This window comes from Jatropha curcas, chromosome 10 (genome assembly GCF_041381405.1).
Source record: "Jatropha curcas cultivar XTBG-Jc1 chromosome 10, XTBG_Jcur_1.0, whole genome shotgun sequence".
Classification (NCBI taxonomy): Eukaryota; Viridiplantae; Streptophyta; class Magnoliopsida; order Malpighiales; family Euphorbiaceae; genus Jatropha; species Jatropha curcas.
Window position 1 is genome coordinate 7,783,247 of NC_143160.1, and position 20,449 is coordinate 7,803,695.

The 20,449-nt window shown below is 32.9% G+C and overlaps 2 protein-coding genes across 3 annotated transcripts; both read left to right on the top strand.

Moving 5' to 3' along the window:
- The first annotated feature begins 6,885 nt into the window (after nt 1–6,885).
- Nucleotides 6,886–9,396, top strand: LOC105641935 (protein STRICTOSIDINE SYNTHASE-LIKE 10). Its single transcript, XM_089726565.1, has 3 exons — nt 6,886–7,195; nt 8,184–8,453; nt 8,565–9,396. Exons 1-3 carry the CDS (start codon nt 6,915–6,917, stop codon nt 9,085–9,087), a joined length of 1,074 nt encoding a protein of 357 aa, XP_089582691.1. The 5' UTR covers nt 6,886–6,914; the 3' UTR covers nt 9,088–9,396.
- Nucleotides 9,397–13,280: 3,884 nt separating this feature from the next.
- LOC105641936 (choline/ethanolaminephosphotransferase 1) lies at nt 13,281–20,101 on the top strand. Of its 2 annotated transcripts, XM_012226590.4 has the most exons (20): nt 13,281–13,586; nt 13,763–13,903; nt 14,795–14,804; nt 14,906–14,956; nt 15,054–15,131; nt 15,247–15,322; nt 15,426–15,448; nt 15,526–15,626; nt 15,802–15,896; nt 16,048–16,116; nt 17,191–17,260; nt 17,687–17,750; nt 17,833–17,873; nt 17,962–18,046; nt 18,598–18,660; nt 18,975–19,033; nt 19,130–19,182; nt 19,353–19,425; nt 19,594–19,637; nt 19,725–20,101. In XM_012226590.4, exons 2-19 carry the CDS (start codon nt 13,767–13,769, stop codon nt 19,613–19,615), a joined length of 1,170 nt encoding a protein of 389 aa, XP_012081980.1. In that variant the 5' UTR covers nt 13,281–13,586; nt 13,763–13,766; the 3' UTR covers nt 19,616–19,637; nt 19,725–20,101. The 2 variants fall into 2 exon arrangements, with proteins under 2 accessions (XP_012081980.1, XP_089583088.1); XM_089726962.1 differs by lacking the exons at nt 13,281–13,586; nt 13,763–13,903 and having other exon boundaries at nt 14,780–14,804.
- Nucleotides 20,102–20,449: the final 348 nt, after the last annotated feature.

Sequence of the window (20,449 nt, forward strand, 5' to 3'; positions counted from 1 at the left end):
TTCTGTTGATTTTCTCCTCTTTGCTTGACCTTGCTCACTCTCACACGTATATCTTGATTAAATAATTGCTCTGTGTGCTTAAATGTATAACTTTTGTGATTGAAATTACGTTGAACAAAAACTGATTTTTGAGATGCAGAGTTACGTTGTTTCAGTAAACTAGAATTACAAAATTTTTCAGATTTAATATTTAATTAAGAATGTTTGATTGTTTTTATGCTTAAGTGATTTATATGCTTTTATATTCTGGAAATTGATTGAAGATTATATTGCTTTTGCTATTTTTGGAAAAGGTCATTAATTTAAATGCTAAAAAATTTTATAATACCCAGTTCACTCCTATCGCCTATTGGACCTACACTAATTAATCTCTCTTCGTCCATCATCTCTGCAACTGAAATTCATATATATGTACCTCATAATTAAAGACCGAAAGGAAAGAAAAAGCCTCGTCACAAATCTTCAATGTCAAAGACTACAATTCCACGGTTTAAATTTTTCCCTTGATAAGAATCAAGAAATCAATTGGAATTACAAATACTAATGCTGCGTTTATGTCATACGTAACAACTAATAACTCATTAATTAACATAATCAATTCATGGAATTCTTAATTTTAATATTAGTAATTTGTCTCTAATTATATTAAAAATCTTAATTCAATTATTAATTACATTTTATTGCTAAAGCAAATTACAATCTTCTCTCCTTAACTCAACTGACCACATTGGAAACCAACTAAGTATAATTGTATGAATTACTTGGTTTGTATTTCTGTATCTCCTGTATATATAGATTACAATAGATAAGCTCTAGCTATTCAAATACATATTCAAAACAGAAACAGCTGTAAGGTAGTTACATATCCTTATCACGCCCCCACAATTCTACCCCGAAGGAGGTCGAATTGTTAGTTTTTCTTTGAAAACCTCATGCGGGCGTTTTGACAAGGCCTTAGTGAAGACATCGGCGATTTGATCTTTACTGGAGAGATACTTAACTCGAATTTACTTCTTACTAACTTTGTCACGTACAAAGTGATAATCCACCTCAATATGCTTCATGCGAGAATGAAACACCGGGTTTGCCGAAAGATACGTAGCTCCTATGTTATCACACCAAATTGTTGGTGGAGACGGATTTGGCAGACCAATCTCATTAATCAAAGAAAGCAACCAAGTGATTTCAGCGGTAACAGTCCCAAGTGCTCTGTACTCCGCTTCCGTAGAAGACCTTGCAACCGTCTTTTGCTTCTTAGTTGCCCAAGAAATCAAATTTGTACCCACATATACTGCCATTCCAGAGATTGATTTGCGGTCGATAACATCAGAAGCCCATGTAGCATCAGTATAGGCATGTATATGAAAATGTGAGCTACGTGTAATGTGCAACCCGTGGTCTTTTGTTTGCTGCAAATATCTGAGAATTCTCTTTGCTGCACACCAGTGTTTGATACTCGGACAATGAACAAACTGAGATAAATGGTGAACCGAGAAAGATACATCAGGCCTTGTAAGAGACAAATACTGCAGTGCACCAATGATGACCCGAAATAAATTCGAATCCTCAGCAGAAAGAGATGAATTATCTTGAACATTCTCAATGATAGCGGCTGGAGTGGATAAGCCTTTACAATCATGCATATTGGCTCGCTTCAATACTTCTGTTATATATTTAGTCTGCGTTAAAATTAAACCATGTGTCATTGGTTTTACCTCAATTCCCAGGAAGTAGTCAAGAGCTCCCATATCACGAAGTGAAAATTCCTGTTTCAAAGAAGAAATAATAGAATCCAACTTCGTATTACTACTCCCTGTTAAGATGATATCGTCAACGTAGACTAAACATAACACATGATATCCATTATGCTTGTAATAAAACAAAGAGGCATCAGCCGCTAAACTCTGAAAACCCAAATTTGTTAAAGCTTGAGCAAGTCGTTTATGCCACTGCCGCGGTGATTGCCGCAAACCATATAACGATCTCCTTAATTTGCAGACATAATCTGGTTTATCTTTATCTATAAACCCAGATGGCTAAACCATATAAACATCATGCTCCAAATCACCATGAAGGAACGCGTTACTGACATCCAGTTGGGAGATGCGCCAATTTTTAGAAACAGCATAAGAAAGTACAAGCCGAATTGTTGTGGGCTTGACAACCGGAGAAAATGTGTCAGTAAAATCAATTCCAGGCCGTTGAGTATACCCTTTTGCAACTAGGCGTGCCTTGTATCGGTCAATAGTGCCATCTGCCTTTGTTTTCACACGAAAAACCCATTTGCTCCTAATTAAATTTTGAATGCCAACTCGCGGAACAAGCTCCCAGGTTCCATTTCGAACTAGAGCATTAAATTCTTCCTCCATTGCATGTCTCCAATTCGGATCAGAAACTGCTTTAGTAAAACACGTGGGCACCTCCACACTTGTTGAATAATTACGTGGTTTCAAGCTCCCCGTCTGACTTCGAGTAACCATTGGGTGAGTACGAACTAAAGGCATCAATGAAGCAGTTTGTTGAACAATAATAGCAGGAACCTCAACAGCCACAGGTTCGGCAACCTCAAAATTTGATTGGGGAATCACAGCCAAAGGCTGAGGAGATACAGGCTGCGTCAACTCTGTGGTTGTTTGTATTGGAACTTGACCAAGAATCCCAGGAGATGAAGTTGGTGGTGGCGGTAGATAAATGGGAGTCATGTTTGATTGCGTGTGAACCATGGGGCCGGCTACCATTGGATCTGCAAATGGAAACACCTGTTCAAAGAAAGAAACATGGCGTGAGATAAATATTTTCTTGGTTGTAGGTTCCAAGCAGATATAACCCTTATGCTTTTTACTATAACCCATGAAAACACATCTTTTTGACTTAGGATCCAATTTATGCTTAGAATATGGTTGTAACCACGAGAAACATAAACATCCAAATGTACGAAGCCAATTATAATCGGGTTTTATTTTGAACAATACTTCATATGGTATTTGGTTTGTTGTAGATGGCAGCCTATTAATAACATAAACAGCTGTGTCAAATGCGTATGTCCAATATTGGTATGGAATATGAGCATGATGCAATAAGGCTCTGCCAATTTCAACAATATGCCTGTGCTTCCGTTCAGCACACCCTTTCTGTTCAGGAGTGTATGGACAAGACACTCTTTGTGAAATACCATGACTAGCCAAATACTTCTGCATTGCTTGGAACTCGCCTCCCCAATCTACTTGAAAACTTTTAATAGGCAACTGAAAATATTTCTCAACAAGAGTACGAAATTGAATAAATACAGGCAACACATTTGATTTATTACGCAAGAAATAAACCCAAGAGTATTTACTATAGTGGTCAAAGAAAACAACATAATAACGAAATCCATCTATTGATTGAACCGGGGAAGGTCCCCAAACATCGGAACAAATGAGTTCAAGAGGCTGACTAGCCAAACTAGAAGAATTTGAAAAAGGCAACTTATGCGTTTTGCTAACACAACACGCATGACAAGGCAATATAGAATTTTTATTAGACACTTGAATATTATTGAAAGACAAAACTTGGGTAACAGCACGATCATGAGCATAAGCAAAGCGAGCATGCCAAACTGGAAACTCAACCACATTAACTTCAGGTTTGAACTTGGAAAGAGGCATGGTATGTAAACCATTCTTACTCTGGCCGCGAAACAGGACCCGTCTCGTGTGGATATCCTTTATAAGAAAATAACCAGGAAAAAATTCAACAGAGACTCCATTAGTATTAGTCAAAGCAGAAACAGATAAAAGATTACGATGAACATGAGGAGAACAAAGAATATTAGATAGATAAAGTCTCAAATCTCTAGCAGAAACATAAGAATTGCCAACAGCAGAAATAGGAATTTCATTACCATCTCCAATTGTGATATTATCAGTGCCAGAATAGGGAGCCAAGTTGTCGATGTTTCCAGGTTGTGCAATCAAATGGTAGTTAGCCCCAGAATCCACAGTCCACTGTTGAGGTTGCGATGAAGATTGAACAGCAGCAACATGAGTATTTGGGCGAAAAATAGAACCAGAATTAGTCTTGGGTGATGGACACTGCCTCGAAAGATGCCTAGAGCCTCCACAGTTATAGCACGTAACTGATTGAGAACCAGAATTAGTGTGCCTTCCACGACCCCTGCCTCTGCCATAAGAACCAGAAGAATGCCGTGAAGATGTGGCAGAATTAGAATTCTGGAAATTTCCAGATTTGAAAGTGGACTACCGATTTGCAAACTGAACAGTAGGAAACATGGCAGAAGTGATAGAAAGCTTGTGCATATTAAGTTGCGTTTCCTCACTCAACATGTAACATCCCTTCCCGGTCCACCCGTTAACTCAAATGAACCGAGCTGAGACGCTACAATCTGGTTGAACCTATGTCCTTTCATGCTAATATCATGTTGTATGCTGATTATGATGTCAAGCTGTTGCTTTTTACATTAGGAAAATATAGATATGTACTTAATATTTTTACAAGACATGATACTAATTTTCAAAATGAAATGGGCCCAACTGTGTGCCCTGTACATGCCATGATAAGGATAGACAGAATCAAAATATCCAAATGAGTAGCTACCCTGAAGACTGAGTCTTCCACAGATGAACTGCAGCAGTTGTAAGCTGATTCTCTACGGTCCAGTCTCGAAACCTACGAGTTAAATAAATAACTCGCTGAGCAAATAATGCTCAGTGGATATCTCAATTTAATAAGAAATAAAACAATAAACATATAAGCACACATATCATTATACTTTCATGATTTTACCTGCTGTTCATGATGCTGTATAAATTTTGCAACTTTTATTAACCATCGTATACTTTATAAATAATAAATCACATAACTGCATGGCTCCATAAGGTTATAGTGAAACCAAAGTGATAAGAAAAACTGTATGAACTGTATGAAACTGGATGAATACTGTATGGCTGGGCTGTTATGGCCCGTATATAAATCATATCCACTCAACAGCCTGTAGCTGGAGTACCAAACTGTATGGGGCGCAGATCTGCTATCCTATGTCGCGACATAGTCTTATCTACGTGGTTTCTGCCTAACCTTAATGGAGCATATTATGTGTATTGTGATAATACAAGAATTATTTAGAAAATAGCTAATGAGGAATAATGCATACCATTGATAATGTATAAAGTAACTTGCATGGAAATACTCTAGCTATTGCACCCGCGATGCAATTCTTACTAATATTTATGTAACTAAATTTTACCATTCAGATTAAGGAAATATAGAGTTCTAGGTTGAATTTAGTGTTTAAATCACATGAAAATGGATGGAGAAAGGAAGGAGATGAAGAGAAAGATGAAAGGAGATGAAGAGGAAGATGAAGATGAAGAAGACGTTGAAGATGAAGATGAAGAAAATGAAGAAGGCAAACTGAAATGGAAGTCTCGTGTAGTCCAAATTTATCTTTGATTGTGTGTTAAAAATTACCAAATAGTACCTATATTTTCCATATGTTACATTTTAATACCTAAACTTTATATTTTAGTGCAAGTAAGTCCTACTCCTTATACTTTGATCTTTTTGTTTCATTCAAGTAAGTCCACTTCTTTTACTTATTTAAGTTACATCCCATTCTACCCCACTCTGGATTTAAATGGCTCGAACTGGGTTCTTGTTCGGCCCAACTCGACTCGACTCTATGCAACGATTCGATTCAGTAGGATGTTACACAACATCAACGCGTAAAGATCATCATAACTAATGGGATAATTTCGAGCCTAAATTGAACGGGAAAAGGGTCGGAAATCTTCACCCAATCCCTCAAGAATATCAGTGATCAGATCCTCGTAAAAAATAGGAGAACCCAGAGCTACTAGTTGATCAGAGATATCTCTTGCTCGATGCATGTATTCATCAACAGTATCGGTTCCTTTTTCCAATCGCCGGAGCTGTTTGCGGAGCTGCTGTACTTTGGTACGGGACCCAGTTGAATAAATGGTGGTGAGTTTGTCCCAAGCTGCTTTCGCCTTTTTGATGCCAATGACTTGGGAAAGGATTTGTTCACAAAGAGAATTCCGAATCCAGCTTAAAACAATCTGATCTTGCTGGAACCAAATTCGATACTTGGGATTGGGAGCATTATTTAGCAATTCCGACGGTGGATTAGGATTATCAGAAACATGGTCAACCAGATTATAGCCATTAAGGAGAGGCTCGAGCTGGCTCTTCCACAAAAGGTAATTGGCAGAGGTTAGCTTCAATGTAAGAAATTGAGAGACATTAGGAATAGAGAAAGACTCAGAATTTTCGGCCATTGGTAATTAAACCCTAGAAGGCTCTGATACCATATAATTGTATGAATTACTTGATTTGTATTTCTGTATCTTCTGTATATATAGATTACAATAGATAAGCTCTAGCTATTCAAATACATATTCAAAACAGAAACAGCTGTAAGGTAGTTACATATCCTTATCACACTAAGCAGCAGCCAAGACAAGACATACAGGCATATCTCAGTCCCTTTTTATTTTTAATTACAAGATAATTTTAATTACCTACATTTCAAATTATTGGCCTTTTAATTTATTTATAAATGCAAATATCTACAAACGAGGCCAATAATTTGCTCAAAATTTATATTATTGTTATTATTATTACTATTGAAAGAAAATGCAACTTTAATACCCGACATCTTTTTACTATCTATATTGTAATAAGTACTGAAAGTGGCAACCAACTGCATGTATCAGAATTAATGATAATAATAATTATAATAATAATAAAATGTACATAATGTTGACCTAATTCTGTAAACTGCTACCAGAACACAGACTTTTGATGGTTATAAATGCAGAAGCAGTAGTATACAAGTACTCATTTATATAAACGGGATCATCTTATTATTTGATCTCTTTCTGATCAACAACAGAATGAATACTTTAATTTTATCTTCTTTCTTCTTCGTCGCTTTTTTCTTCTTTATTTCTGCAGAGGGTATCATATCCTACTCTAATAAACTGCTAATAGTTTCAGAAGCTGATGTAATGAAGAGCTATACTCAACTTGATCTCCCTGGAGTTATTGGCCCAGAAAGTCTTGCCTTTGATTGCAATGGCAATGGTCCATATGTTGGTGTTTCTGATGGTAGAATACTCAAATGGCATCAATCCAACCAGTCTTGGCTAGACTTTGCTGTCTCCTCACCCAACAGGCAAGTTATTGCATATATATGTATATATGTTCATGCATGCATGCAGTATTTCATTTTCTTGCTATATATATATATATATATATATATATATATATATATATGATAGACAGATAGATAGATGTTGGGTTTGATTTGTAAATACATCATATATGCATATTTAGTAGGAGTAGAAAACTTGCAAGTGGTTACATCATATAGGCTATTCTACCTATTAAATTGATTCTAGCAAGTGGTTGCATCATATAAATTTTTCCTCTGCTAAAATTAATTTCGCGCTGGTTCACTGTCAATAGCATTTATTTGTTTATACGTGTATATATACATGTTTCATTATTTTTTTTGTTTTTTCAATTTTTCATAGTTTTTTTTATTAGTTGGTCAATGGGATTACTGGTTACCATATTTTTGCTCAGTTAGTGTTTTTTTTTTTAAAAAAAAAATCATAATAAAAAGAAGAGTACTTCATTAATAATTCAGAGAGAACAAATATTGAGGGAGGAAAATCTTAAACAAAAAGATTAGCAAATTGATAGTATGTTCGTGCTAAAGTATATATATGAACACTTATATTGGCTTGTCTTCGAATCCAACATACAACATGCTCACTTAGGATTTGCTTGATGTTGTTATTTGAATTACTGCTGATAAAATAATGTAATTATTACTATAGTATCTGGGCAATAATTATTATTCTAATTAATTTGATGTTTTTTTGAAACTAATTAGTTATTAATAAAAACTACCACCTAAGATATACGTGTTGGTTGAGATGATAAACGATTTCAATCTTGTACAGTTGCAGATCGAACGGAATTACAACTCTTGTTTATATAAAAAAAAATAGCAGCAATAAAAACTTTTTTAACAAGATTCATTGACACTATATATTATAAACATCTGATAACATTATCAAAGTGCTATAGATTCAATTATATATAAAACTTAAACACCATTAATGAATTTGTATTGTATTGTGTTTGATTATTAGGGACAAGAAAGAATGTGATGGCTCAACAGACCCCAACAAGGAACCAGAATGTGGGAGAGCATTAGGCCTCAAATTTAATCCTGCAACCTGTGATCTGTACATTGCAGATGCTTATTATGGGCTTCTGGTAGTAGGGCCAATGGGTGGTGTTCCTACGCAGCTTGCTGCTTCAGCTGAAGGAGTCCCTTTTCGATTCGCTAATGGCTTAGATATTGACCCAAAAACTGGAGCAGTTTATTTTACAGATAGCAGCATTTTCTTCCAAAGAAGGTAAATATTTTGTGAGCTCTCCTGTTCCTAAGAATCTTAACTACTATAACTTTTATAGCCAAACGATTTGTGGCACTCACTTACGATTTGTGATTAATTATGTTCTTGTAGGGAATATTTACGGGCAATACTCAGCTCAGACAGAAGTGGAAGGTTATTAAAGTATGATCCAAATAGCAAGAAAGTGACTGTGCTTTTCAAAGGCTTAGCATTTCCAAATGGGGTGGCTCTAAGTAACGACAATTCCTTTGTTCTAGTTGCTGAAGAAGGCATGCTAAGAATCTTGAAATTTAAGCTTTTAAATAATGATAATCATAATGAAATGCAAGAAGAAGTTTTTGCTGAACTTGGAAGACTCCCTGATAATATTAAGAGAAACGATAATGGAGAATTTTGGGTTGCATTAAACAGCGGAAGAGGAAAGATTCAAAAATATAAAGAGGAAATGATTAATGAAGGATGGGTTTTTAATGATACTGTAGGTATCAAATTTAGCGAAGATGGGAAAGTGGTGAAAATGTTGGATGGAAATGGTGGAGAGATTCTTGATTCTGTTAGTGAAGTTGCAGAATATGATGGAGGGTTGTGGTTTGGATCTTCTGTGCAACCTTATGTTGGTTATACCAAAATTTAGCAAATTTCAAAAGTCAATACAGTTTGTTTATACATCATTATCAAGTGGCTGACATTAAATGAAACGATTGGGGTGTTTTTTTTTTTTTTTGGAAAATAAAACGATTGGGGTGTAGTTATACTAGCCATTTGCATTATGATTGTAAGATAATATCATAATTTATCACACTCCAATCATAATGCAAATGCATATAATTTTTCTCTTTGACACGAGAAAGATAATTACCGCTCTGTTCTCAAATACATGTTAAATTTGAGTATTTTAAGTCTCTTAATAAATTGTTAAGTAAATTGTCTACATTATTCTTAATTAGTCATATACAAAAAGATAAAAATAGAAAAAATAATTTATTATGTGTGAAACCACCGATTTGATAAATATTTGAAATACAATAATTTCTCAAATATGACAAATATTTGGAAACGAAGTGAGTAACTCATATGCTACTAATACATTGAATATATATAGACATCTAATATTAATTTAACATTAATGACAAGATAAACGTTATCTTATCTATATAAGATAATTAACTATGATCTTCTAAATAATGATATATAATCATATGAATACGTGAACCAATATATATATATATATATATATATATATATATATATATATATATATATAATTAATGCATGATTATATTTCTTTTTTAACAAGATGCAGATCTAATACCAGCAAAAACTCTCTCTTCTCAGTCTTCCACGGACGACCACTGGTAAGCTCTCACCGGTAGTTATTCCCTTTTTTTTGTTTGATTTTTTTGTAATAGTTCTCAGATCTGTTTACATATTTAAGTTATTGTTGCCTATATGTTGGGATTTATTGTTGCTCATACATTCAGATTTTGTCCTCAAATCTAGTTCTGAGTTATTATTATCACCATTATGATGATTTTGTCTAGCGTCTTTTATTTTTCGGATAATTATGCAAAAAGAACTGCAGATCTCATCTCCAATAAAATAAAGAAATTTGAAGGTAATCAGATTGGACTTGTAGGAAGACCATGGAGTCGAAAAGTGGCCATGAATAGCCACCGAGTGAAACAAGCGATTGCATATGACATAAATATTATGTTCTGCCAACTCGATCAGATACTTCAAATTAAGATTGTGTTTTATGTTTTATTCTTGTATAAATGGTTTATTATTAGGCTTCCTATACAAAAATATAGAAACATAATGTTTTGTATCTCATATCTGTATACAATTTTCATTAACGAATTTTTAGTTTGATTTAAAAAAAAAAAAATACTAGCAAAATTAAATATCATTAGATTTTTCAATAATATTAAAAAAATGAATTCAATTATTAATTTTATTTTGCTGCTAAATTCAGTTAGCAGACAAGACATTTAACCATATTTAACACATTTAAAACTATTGACTTTTTTCTTTTCAAAAAAAAAAAACTATTGACTTTTTAATTTATTTAAAGTACTATTTAAATGCAAAAAAGTAGTGAGGAACCAACCATGCCAATTTGTTCAAAGTTTATAATATTAATATTATTATTATTAAAAGAAAATGCATTTAATACCTGAGCTCTTGTATAACTGTTTTGTGTTGACAAAAGAAAATAAAATATTCTTTCAAAAAAAAAAAAAGAAAATAAAATATAAAATGAAAGACTGAAAAGATGGCATTCATATTCATACCATCAACTGTCTGTCTATGTCTCAGAATTGAAGGGGTCCCTTTTCGGTTCACTAATGGCATAGATGTCGATTGACACAAGAACTGTAGCAGTTTATTTTGCAGATAGTAGCAGTAACTTCCAAAGAAGGTAAATATTTTGCACACAAAAATTACCTTTCGATTAATTAAATTCAACGTAGGATTTGTTTAATTTGTTCTTGTAGGGAATATATATATATATATGCGGATAATAAACGGCTCAGACACAAGTGCAAGATTATTCAAAGGCTTAGCATTACCAAATGGGGTGGCTCTAAGTAACGACAATTCGTTTGTTCTGGTTGCTGAAACAATGAGTCAAAGAATCTTGAACTAAGCCCATATCCGCAATGCATCTTGCTTATCTTGCCTACGACCCATATCCACAGTACACAAAGTTAAGCAAAGGATGGAGAAAATTAGAAAGGGAAGGAGACAGATTATGAGAACAATGCACATCAAAACGTGTGCACGGCCAGTTGAATTGCTTGCTAATAACCACAAGAAAATACAACTGGCAACTGCCATAACTCAAAATTCAAATGCATTGGACTCTTCAATTTTTATACTCGTATATATAAAATATAGAGATAAAAATATAATTTTTTCCTTTTAATCCTGTATGCATATATCCATATGGGCTTAGTGTTGTAATTTCATTAGTAATTCACGATTTAAATCTTAAATAATAGATGAAATGATAATTTAATAGACGAAATCTAAATTATAAAGATAAAAATAATGTAATTTTTAAAATAAAATGATAAAAGTAATTAATTACATGAAAACATAAGGATACAAATATTATTTGTCCTCAATAATATTCAATGTCTTAACTTAAGGAATAAGTAATTGGGTATTGTCTTGTGTGTTTGTTTCTATGCGAGAATCAATCACATATTCTTTACACAGTATAGTAATAATAGATTACAATATTTATAAAATATGTATTTTTAAATTATGCTTAATAACTGGTGTAGGATAACTGAAAATAATCGCTTGTCCGAATATAATTGGTATAAGCTTCAAAAAATAAATATTTCAAATAAAATACAAATATTTATTTATATTGTAATAAGAATTGATTTATAATAAAAATATATTTGATAATATCATTCAATATTTAAAAATTAAAATTAAAATTTTCATTTAATAATTTCATATTATTTAATAATAATAATAACTTATCAAAATATCACTTTATTTTTCAATTTTACCAAATGCCGACGTAGTTCATATTAAATATGGTGCTTTCGTGAAATAAAAGGTATATAAGAAACATACGCTTGGCATGGTCCTGATATTACAAGAAGCGTGCCGTCAATTTTCAACTGTTTTTTTTTTAACCCAAATGACACGAAAGAAAATGTCGTTAGATATTGATGCTCGTTCCATAATATAAGGAAAAAATGGGACAACCGCACAAATATTAAAAGATTGTAAGAAAATGTACTTTACAAGTTCAAAGGGGAGGCATAAAGTGATAATGAAAGTGAATACAAAACATCAAATAATGTAATTTTGCTTTAGCAAATGATGCTTTGCCCTTGCAATAAAGCTGATACTTTCAATGGACCCCCTAGTATTATATAACAAGTCTTAATGATAAAAAATTTTGAAATTTTATATTTTTTAAAGAAAATTATAAAATTTGTGTAAGTTACAATAAATTATTGAGTAAATTGACTATATTACCCTTAATTTAATATTACTTCTCTTAAAAAATCATTAAATTGAAGTAATAATTATTGGTTATATACAAAGGGTAAACATGAAAAAAATATTTATTACTATTCAAAACCATAAATGTGAAAAGTATTTTAGAACAAACTATTTTTTTAAATGTGATAAATATTATAGAACGGAGGTAATATATTTATTGCTTAAGGGTTCAAATTGACTTAAAACCATTTTGAGTGAATTTTAAAATCGATCAAGTTAAAACTATTAAGTCGAGCTAATTTTGAGCCTTGAATACTAGGGCTGCAAGTAGATTGTATCGGGTTGAGTTACTTGGTTTAAAGTACTTAACCTTGTTAACCTAATTCAATCCAACGAATGCCTAAACTCATATGTTATAAGCGGATTGGATTGGACCAGATTAGGATATGAATTCACATCCTGAAATAAATAATACATAATTCAAATAAGATACTAACTATTTAAAAAAAACTAATTAATAAAATTAAATATACTTAATAACATAATTATATTACATATTAAATTACGACGTAACAAATATTTTGAAAACAAGTTTTAATAATAATAATAATCTAAGTAGAGTAGTTCAGTAATAAAGAACATTCAATGGATTGATCGTCACGGCTCAAACTTGTCTATTCAAAATTGTCGAAACTAGCTAAGCCAAAAATTTATAAAGTTATAATCATAAATATTTATTTTTAATTGTGTGAAGAATAAGTTGGACTGTAATTTTGGGACCCATGGAATATTTATCTGTGCTCTAAAACGACCCCGTGGAGAGGAGAGGAAAAAGAGACGTCAAAGAGAGCAAGCATCAAATTTCTTCCCATTTTATTTGTGAGAGAACCTAATACTCCTTGCTTTAGGGCGGGAGATAAATAAAATCTCTTTGCCTTTTTCCTCTTTTGCCCGTTCGTGCCAAAAGTTTCATTCTTGAAAAGGAAAAAAAAAAAAAAAATTTCCCCAGATTCCTCTGGATCTATTCATTCTAACCGGTTTAGGCTTCTTTTTCAATCCTCAATTTGATTTTCGTTCAGAAATCTTTTTATTTGCTCGTTAGATCTGTGCTTTTTGTCAATCCAATTTCATAGTCATTGCTCTTAGTAGCAAATCAAGGTTAGCGCTTCTCCATTTATTGCCTTTCGCCAGTTTCTTGAAATCTGTTAAATATGTTATCATTTTTAATTCTTGATTTTGGTTCAGGTTGTAGTGACGCTTCATCAGGTTTTCGACGCAATATTTCTGATTATTTTCTTCTTCTTTTTTTTTTCATAATGATTTTTCTTTTGCAGAGGAATGGGGTATATAGGGTCTCATGGAGTAGCAGCACTTCATAGATATAAGTACAGTGGAGTTGATCACTCTTATGTTGCTAAATATGTGTTGCAACCCTTTTGGAGCCGATTTGTTAACTTCTTTCCTCTTTGGATGCCGTGAGTACATTCTTTATGTTTTTGGATTTTTTAGTACTATTTTCATATTTTCTGCATTGTTTATTTGGTTGGGTTGATTTAATTTATTGAAGTGGACCTCTTTCAATGTTCACCAGTTGATGTTGGATTCAAATGTAAGTTCTTTCTAGCATAGGTTAAGCTGGTGAATAGAGGAAAATGAGTATTGATAATGGGTATTGATTTCAGTCTCAAATGGTTTAATTCTGGAGTTAACTATGTGGATTTTTGAATTGGGGACTGGAATGAGGAATTAAGGTTGATTTTGTCTTTGAGCTTTTATTGATGTATCCACAAATGTTTTGGAAGTGCTCCTACTTAATATTGTGTAGTGTAATAAGCTTTGAAATTTACTATGTGAATGCTTTGTTGATGAAACACATGGTCATAACCCAGTTTCTCACTGTTGAACTAAATTGAGAATTTGGTGCTAAAGCTGCATGCTAATTGACCCTATTTAAACTATGCACCAGTTGGCCCTCATTATTTGTCTTTTTTTCTTTTTTCTTTTTTCTTTTTTTATTTTTTTATTTTTTATGCTTCTTGGTATCCCTGGTTGTTATATGTCTGGCATAACAAGGTTTGTCATGTTTAGCTTTTATTTGTGATGGTCCACCTACATAAACTTTGGCTTATGCGCCTAACTTTGATACTTCTTAAACACGCATTATAATAAGATATCTTGTTCATTTCTCTAAGAATATTTCATGATTTGAATGTGCATGGAAGGTTTTGGGACTTTTTACAGTTTATCCATGCTTATGCTTCACGTTAGATTCTTCTTAGAGAAAGATTTGTTCTTATTTGTTAATATTCTAATCTTGTCTTTTTTTTTTTCCCCTTTTTGCATATTTGTCTCCGGATCTTATACAGACCAAACATGGTGAGATAATATGCTCATTGTACTTTGATTTGTGGCATTCACTTGTCTAATGAAATTTTTTTGCTATTGTTTGCTAACCTTTTCTGCTTTGGGTCTTTTAGATCACTCTTACAGGATTCATGTTCTTAGTTACATCTGCACTGCTTGGCTATGTAAGCAGGATTTTCTTTGTTGTAAATTTTGTAGAAAACTAGTTGTTTGATTTAAGTTTTTCTTTTTTATAGTTTCTAATTTACATTTGGATCCCAGTTATATTCACCTCAATTGGATACAGCACCACCAAGATGGGTTCATTTTGCACATGGATTACTTCTATTTTTATATCAGGTGAATCTGATTCTCATTTGCCTCCTGAATTAATAATAATTTGTGTTATACTTTCGTTTGTAGAAGACATACTGAGTTTCTGTTATGGCTTTTACTGACCTCTCAACAATTTCAGACTTTTGATGCTGTTGACGGGAAGCAAGCACGGCGGACAAACTCATCAAGTCCATTAGGAGAACTTTTTGACCATGGTGATTTTTCTTTTATTATTAAATGATTTTCCTTTTTTTTTAATATTTAATATTACCAAGCGTTGCTGAAATATTTTTTTTTTGCTATTCCAATCTATTGCAGGATGTGATGCGCTTGCATGTGCAGTATGTATTTTCCATCATTGGTTATTGATTCTAGCAAGTGTAGTTTTTTTTAACATCTTGTTATTGGTTATTCCCAGTTTGAAAGCATGGCTTTTGGTAGTACTGCCATGTGTGGAAGAGACACCTTCTGGTTTTGGGTTATTTCAGCCGTTCCATTTTATGGTGCAACATGGGAACAGTAAGTGGTTTAAAAATTTCATTCTTTATTTTTAATGAATTGAATGCAAGAGTATGGTACTAGATAGGTTTCATTTCATTTCTCTCTGTCATTTGTTTTTGTTTAGCCCAAGTTGTCATTGCTGTAACTTTTGGATGTGTTATTGGTAACTTGCACTTTATTTCCTTTGATCTAGCTTTTTCACAAATACTCTTATCCTTCCTGCAATTAATGGACCTACAGAGGGCTTGATGATTATATATGTGGCGCATTTTTTCACAGCAATAGTTGGTATAGTCTTTCTACTCCCTTTGTTGTGCTTAAAATTATTCGTAAATGTACCTTTATAAGTTTCTTGATCACATCATATTATTACCTATCTCTTCTGTTTTCCTCTATCTTCTTTCTGTTTACTTATAACTTAAGTTGTTTTCATCTTAAGGCGCTGAGTGGTGGATTCATCACTTCGGAAAGTCTTTACCCTTTCTAAGTTGGGTGCCAATTGTTAGTGGTAAGAATTATGGATTTCTTGGCATCTTCTGTAATTCATGTAATGATGTACTGTGTGCTTCTCCTCTCTCCACTAACCCCTCAACTCACCTCTGGCCCTTCCTCTTGTAGAAACATGCTTTACAACTTCCATGAAAATTCTGATCGACCATTATATCTTTGAAGTAAAATATGTTAGATGCCTTAAGCTGGAGTTTTTTTGTTGTGTTTTTGTCGTATAATGTCCTTAAACCTAGGAATGTGATTTTCATGTGCTCATTTTTGAAAATTCTGTGATATTTGGAATGTAAAATGCATTTACATTTTATGTGTGTTTTCTTTTCTATTCTTTTTTTTTTTTTTTTGAATGATGGTGATGTATGCTATCCTTATTTTTATCATCTTTTATGCATGTTTCTTTAGTTGATAATGATAGCATAAGTGATTTGTGCACATTTATAATTTTTTCCAATTGATCGCTTCACCTTCTACTTTATTTTTTCCACTACACACTCTCAATTAGGATGACTAAAGTTTAGTTTAATCAAGCTCTGCACAAAGACATACCCAAGTTGCTGAAATGCTGTTTTAGTTTTTCTTGGTAGAGTCTCTATGAGAATGAAATACCATGCAACATTTAGTTATGATTTATGGTAATGATACAATGTATTCTGGAGGAAGAGTTTCTCCTATGAATCCTTATTTTTTTATACGCATGCAACGTTTCACATTATATGTCATTTCTGGACATTCTTCATGGTATATTGGATTTTCTACAGCCCCATCTGGAATATTTTCATTTCCATCGGTTAAGGATTTGAAGTCAGATGCCATTAAGTTGCTGGAATTCTTGCACTAAAATGCTCTGTTGTACTGATTTTTTAAGTTTTCTATTGATTGCTTTTGGAATAATGCATTATTACAACAATCACTGCTATCTGGTTATCGATTCATCTCTATCCTTATTGCTCAACTTAGCACTAAAATGTCAATTAGTACTTCCTTGTTAACTTTTTACTTGTTTTATGTAATTATTTTTCTATATGCAGCTGTCTTATGTTCGTAATTTGACTGACTCTTTTATTTTTTACTTCAGAAATCCCAACTTACAGAGCTGTGCTATTCTTCATGATAGCTTTTGGTGTTATACCAACCATTTCATTCAAGTAAGCATTTAAGCATTTCTTAAGTGACTGAAAATTTCATGTCATTTTTGCATGTCTAATTTATATTAATTTACTTTGACAATCATAAACATGATGTTTTTTGTTCTCATCTGGCCACTTCTAGGCTCGTTCTCCTGAAATTGTTTATTGCTACTTGTCCCTTGTTTTATTGCTTTCTTTTTTATTTTCTACTCCTCTATCCAATGGGGTGATGGGTGTTGTGGCTTTTGCTGTTTCCATATTGGCTTGAATTTAAACTACAATGCTACATGCCCAAATGTTTAGCATGAAATTTTTCACATCGGGTTCATTAAAGGTCGTATTATGTTATATATACCACTATAATGATTGCTGTTAGATTAAAGGTCTGCTCGAATTCCTTTATGTAATGTTGGTGCTTTTCTGCAATATGACCTTTTTCTGCAGCGTGTCCAATGTCTACAAGGTTGTACAGTCAAGAAAAGGCAGCATGTTACTGGCATTAGCCATGGTAAATCTGTAAATTCTGGAACATGCATTTCTTGATTATAATTATGCTTGATAGATGCCTTATTCTTGGTTCTTCTTGTCAGCTTTACCCTTTTGTAGTGCTTATAGGAGGCGTCTTGGTATGGTATGACTTAACCTGAAACATTATCTTGCATAATGTCATTTCTTGAGGTTCATATTGGTCTTTATTGAGGATCCTACATCTTATGCAGGGATTATTTGTCTCCGTCTGATATAATGGGGAAGTACCCTCATTTTGTTATACTGGGAACTGGACTTGCTTTTGGGTTTCTTGTGGTAAGACATGGCTCTTTTTTTTTTTATTTTTTTTTTTTTTCAAAATTTTAATAGCTCGGTATACATATATATATATGACAGCGATAATCTCCAAATGCTGTATAGTGGTTGTTGTATATGTCATCATCTAATGGGTTTGGAAATTTTGTTCATGAGTTAGGTCACTCAGCTTTATTGCAATTAATTTTTGGGTTATTTTTGCATTGTTTCAATTTAAAATAGTGATTCGAAGACATTTAGATTACTTGTTATGTCCCGCCTGATGCTATGATTTCCAGGTTTATCTCAGGTTAGAATAGCATTTAACTTTAAGCTTAATATTTAAGGTGGGCATGGATCTGGTAAAATATTTGCCACTTTTTGGTTTGTAAGATATTGTAGTGCCAAATCGTACACAAATTTACTTTGATGAAGGATCAGGTGCTTAAAAGAGGCATCTAATCTCTGGCATTTACAATAATAATTTTTTTAGAATTCTTTTCTAAATTCAACGAACTGCAGTGGACAATTAACCTTCATATATTGTTTCTGAGGAGAGTTTCTTTTGACAGGGAAGGATGATTCTCGCCCACTTGTGTGATGAACCAAAGGGATTGAAAACTAATATGTGCATGGTATGTAGCTTTGGATTCTCTACTATCTATGCTGAAAACCATTTAATATAAAAGGTGGTTTATGTGCATTAAAAGTTGGTGCGAGTTTGAAAGTCATGCATAAATACTTTGTTCAGACTATTCTGTAATAAAAAAGTGCAGGATTGCTTTCAATGAAATATTTATGTATGCTTGTAAAATTCCATTCAATTGCAAACGGGGTATTGCTGTGGGTTTGTTTTAGTTTCCGCAGCCTTTTTTATATCTACAACATATATTCAGTTAATTACTGGGTGAATCAGACAACTGAATTCTTTGTTTTTTAATTGCTGCAGTCTCTATTATATCTACCATTTGCCATCGCAAATGCACTCACAGCCAGACTGAATGATGGGTATGTGGTAGTTTGATTGTAGCTGCTGATTTGTAACAATAGACATTTCTTTTAATAATTGGCTGTCATAGAGTAATTATACCTTTTTGGTTGCAGAGTTCCTTTGGTAGATGAGTTCTGGGTCCTTCTTGGTTACTGTTTATTCACAGGCATGTTACATGAATTTATTTCTATTGAGAATATGAAGTAAATTCGATTTGCTAATGAAAATCCTTTGAAATGATATAGTTTTTGAGATATAGATGTAATTTTATTCTCTTTTGTGATATTCTGTGATATTCTTATATTTTATGCTAAAGAATTTTTTTTTCCACCTCAGTGGGACTATATTTACATTTTGCTACGTCAGTCATTCATGAAATCACAACGGCCTTGGGCATTAATTGTTTCAGGTGAGAATTTGCTTCGTTGGGATGTACTAAACATGGTTCTTTTAGTCAAAATCTAAATTCTGAATCGTGTTTATTTACCATTGAGAAGTAAGGGTTGATTTTCCTCTTGCATTCCTACAAAAGACAGGACCTTGCTTACTGACTCGTTTTCTCTCTCTAAATTGACAGGATAACTAGGAAAGAAGCTTGAAAATGCAGATTCTTATTTTTAGGTACAGCCTCATTAACTATGGTTGTTGAAATTTTCTTTATAACTTCTCAAAATTCTATAATTATTAATATTCAATGCTATATTTCAGTGGTTGACTGCTTTTGATGGACGCGAAATCTGTTTGCCCAATTACGATTCAGCTGGGTTAGGAGCAATGCAGCAAAATTGATGATTTGGTAGTTGTATCTTTTTTGGTTAACAATGATGATGGGGTTGTAACTGGATTCAGGGCACACAATCTGGTTCAACCATTGATGTTATACATTATTTATTTAAAATCACAAAAGAGTAGGCTGGAGGGATGCAAACCGTCATATAGTTATTGCTATATTTTTGAAGTTTTAAAGATGGGAGCTTGAGCTTTTTATACACAGTTGATGTGAGAGAGAGTTTATAGAGTTTAGAGGCTTGCTAGTAATGGGCCTTGGATATAATTAGTAATGGCAGCTTTCACCATTGATATCAGGGTAATTTTAATGCTTTTGTTAGGCTAAAGTACATTTTTATTCGTTAAATGGTGTTGAAACTAAAATTGTTTTGGGAAGCTTCAGCGGGGTTCCAACTTGCTAAAAATATTTAATCATATCTGAATGTACGAGAAGCGAAATGTGATTATGTATATATGCACTATGCAATTGGAGAAATACAAAATATCATATATAAATCCGGTTGTGAAATTTGAAAAAAAAAAAAAAAAAAAAAAAAACAAAAGGAAACACTAACATGTCACAGAGCTCAATAAATGATGATAAAGGAGATTAACCAAGAAAAAAAGATTCCAGGAAATCCTGCTTCAAACTTTATGAAATTGGA

Coding starts and splice junctions, on each gene's coding strand:
- LOC105641936 (XM_012226590.4), top strand. CDS start 13,767: ATGGGGTATATAGGGTCTCATGGAGTAGCAGCACTTCATAGATATAAG. Junction 14,957..15,053: donor CATCTGCACTGCTTGGCTAT/GTAAGCAGGATT, acceptor TTTGGATCCCAG/TTATATTCACCTCAATTGGA. Junction 16,117..17,190: donor TTGGGTGCCAATTGTTAGTG/GTAAGAATTATG, acceptor TTTTTACTTCAG/AAATCCCAACTTACAGAGCT.
- LOC105641935 (XM_089726565.1), top strand. CDS start 6,915: ATGAATACTTTAATTTTATCTTCTTTCTTCTTCGTCGCTTTTTTCTTC. Junction 7,196..8,183: donor GCTGTCTCCTCACCCAACAG/GCAAGTTATTGC, acceptor TTTGATTATTAG/GGACAAGAAAGAATGTGATG. Junction 8,454..8,564: donor AGCATTTTCTTCCAAAGAAG/GTAAATATTTTG, acceptor ATGTTCTTGTAG/GGAATATTTACGGGCAATAC.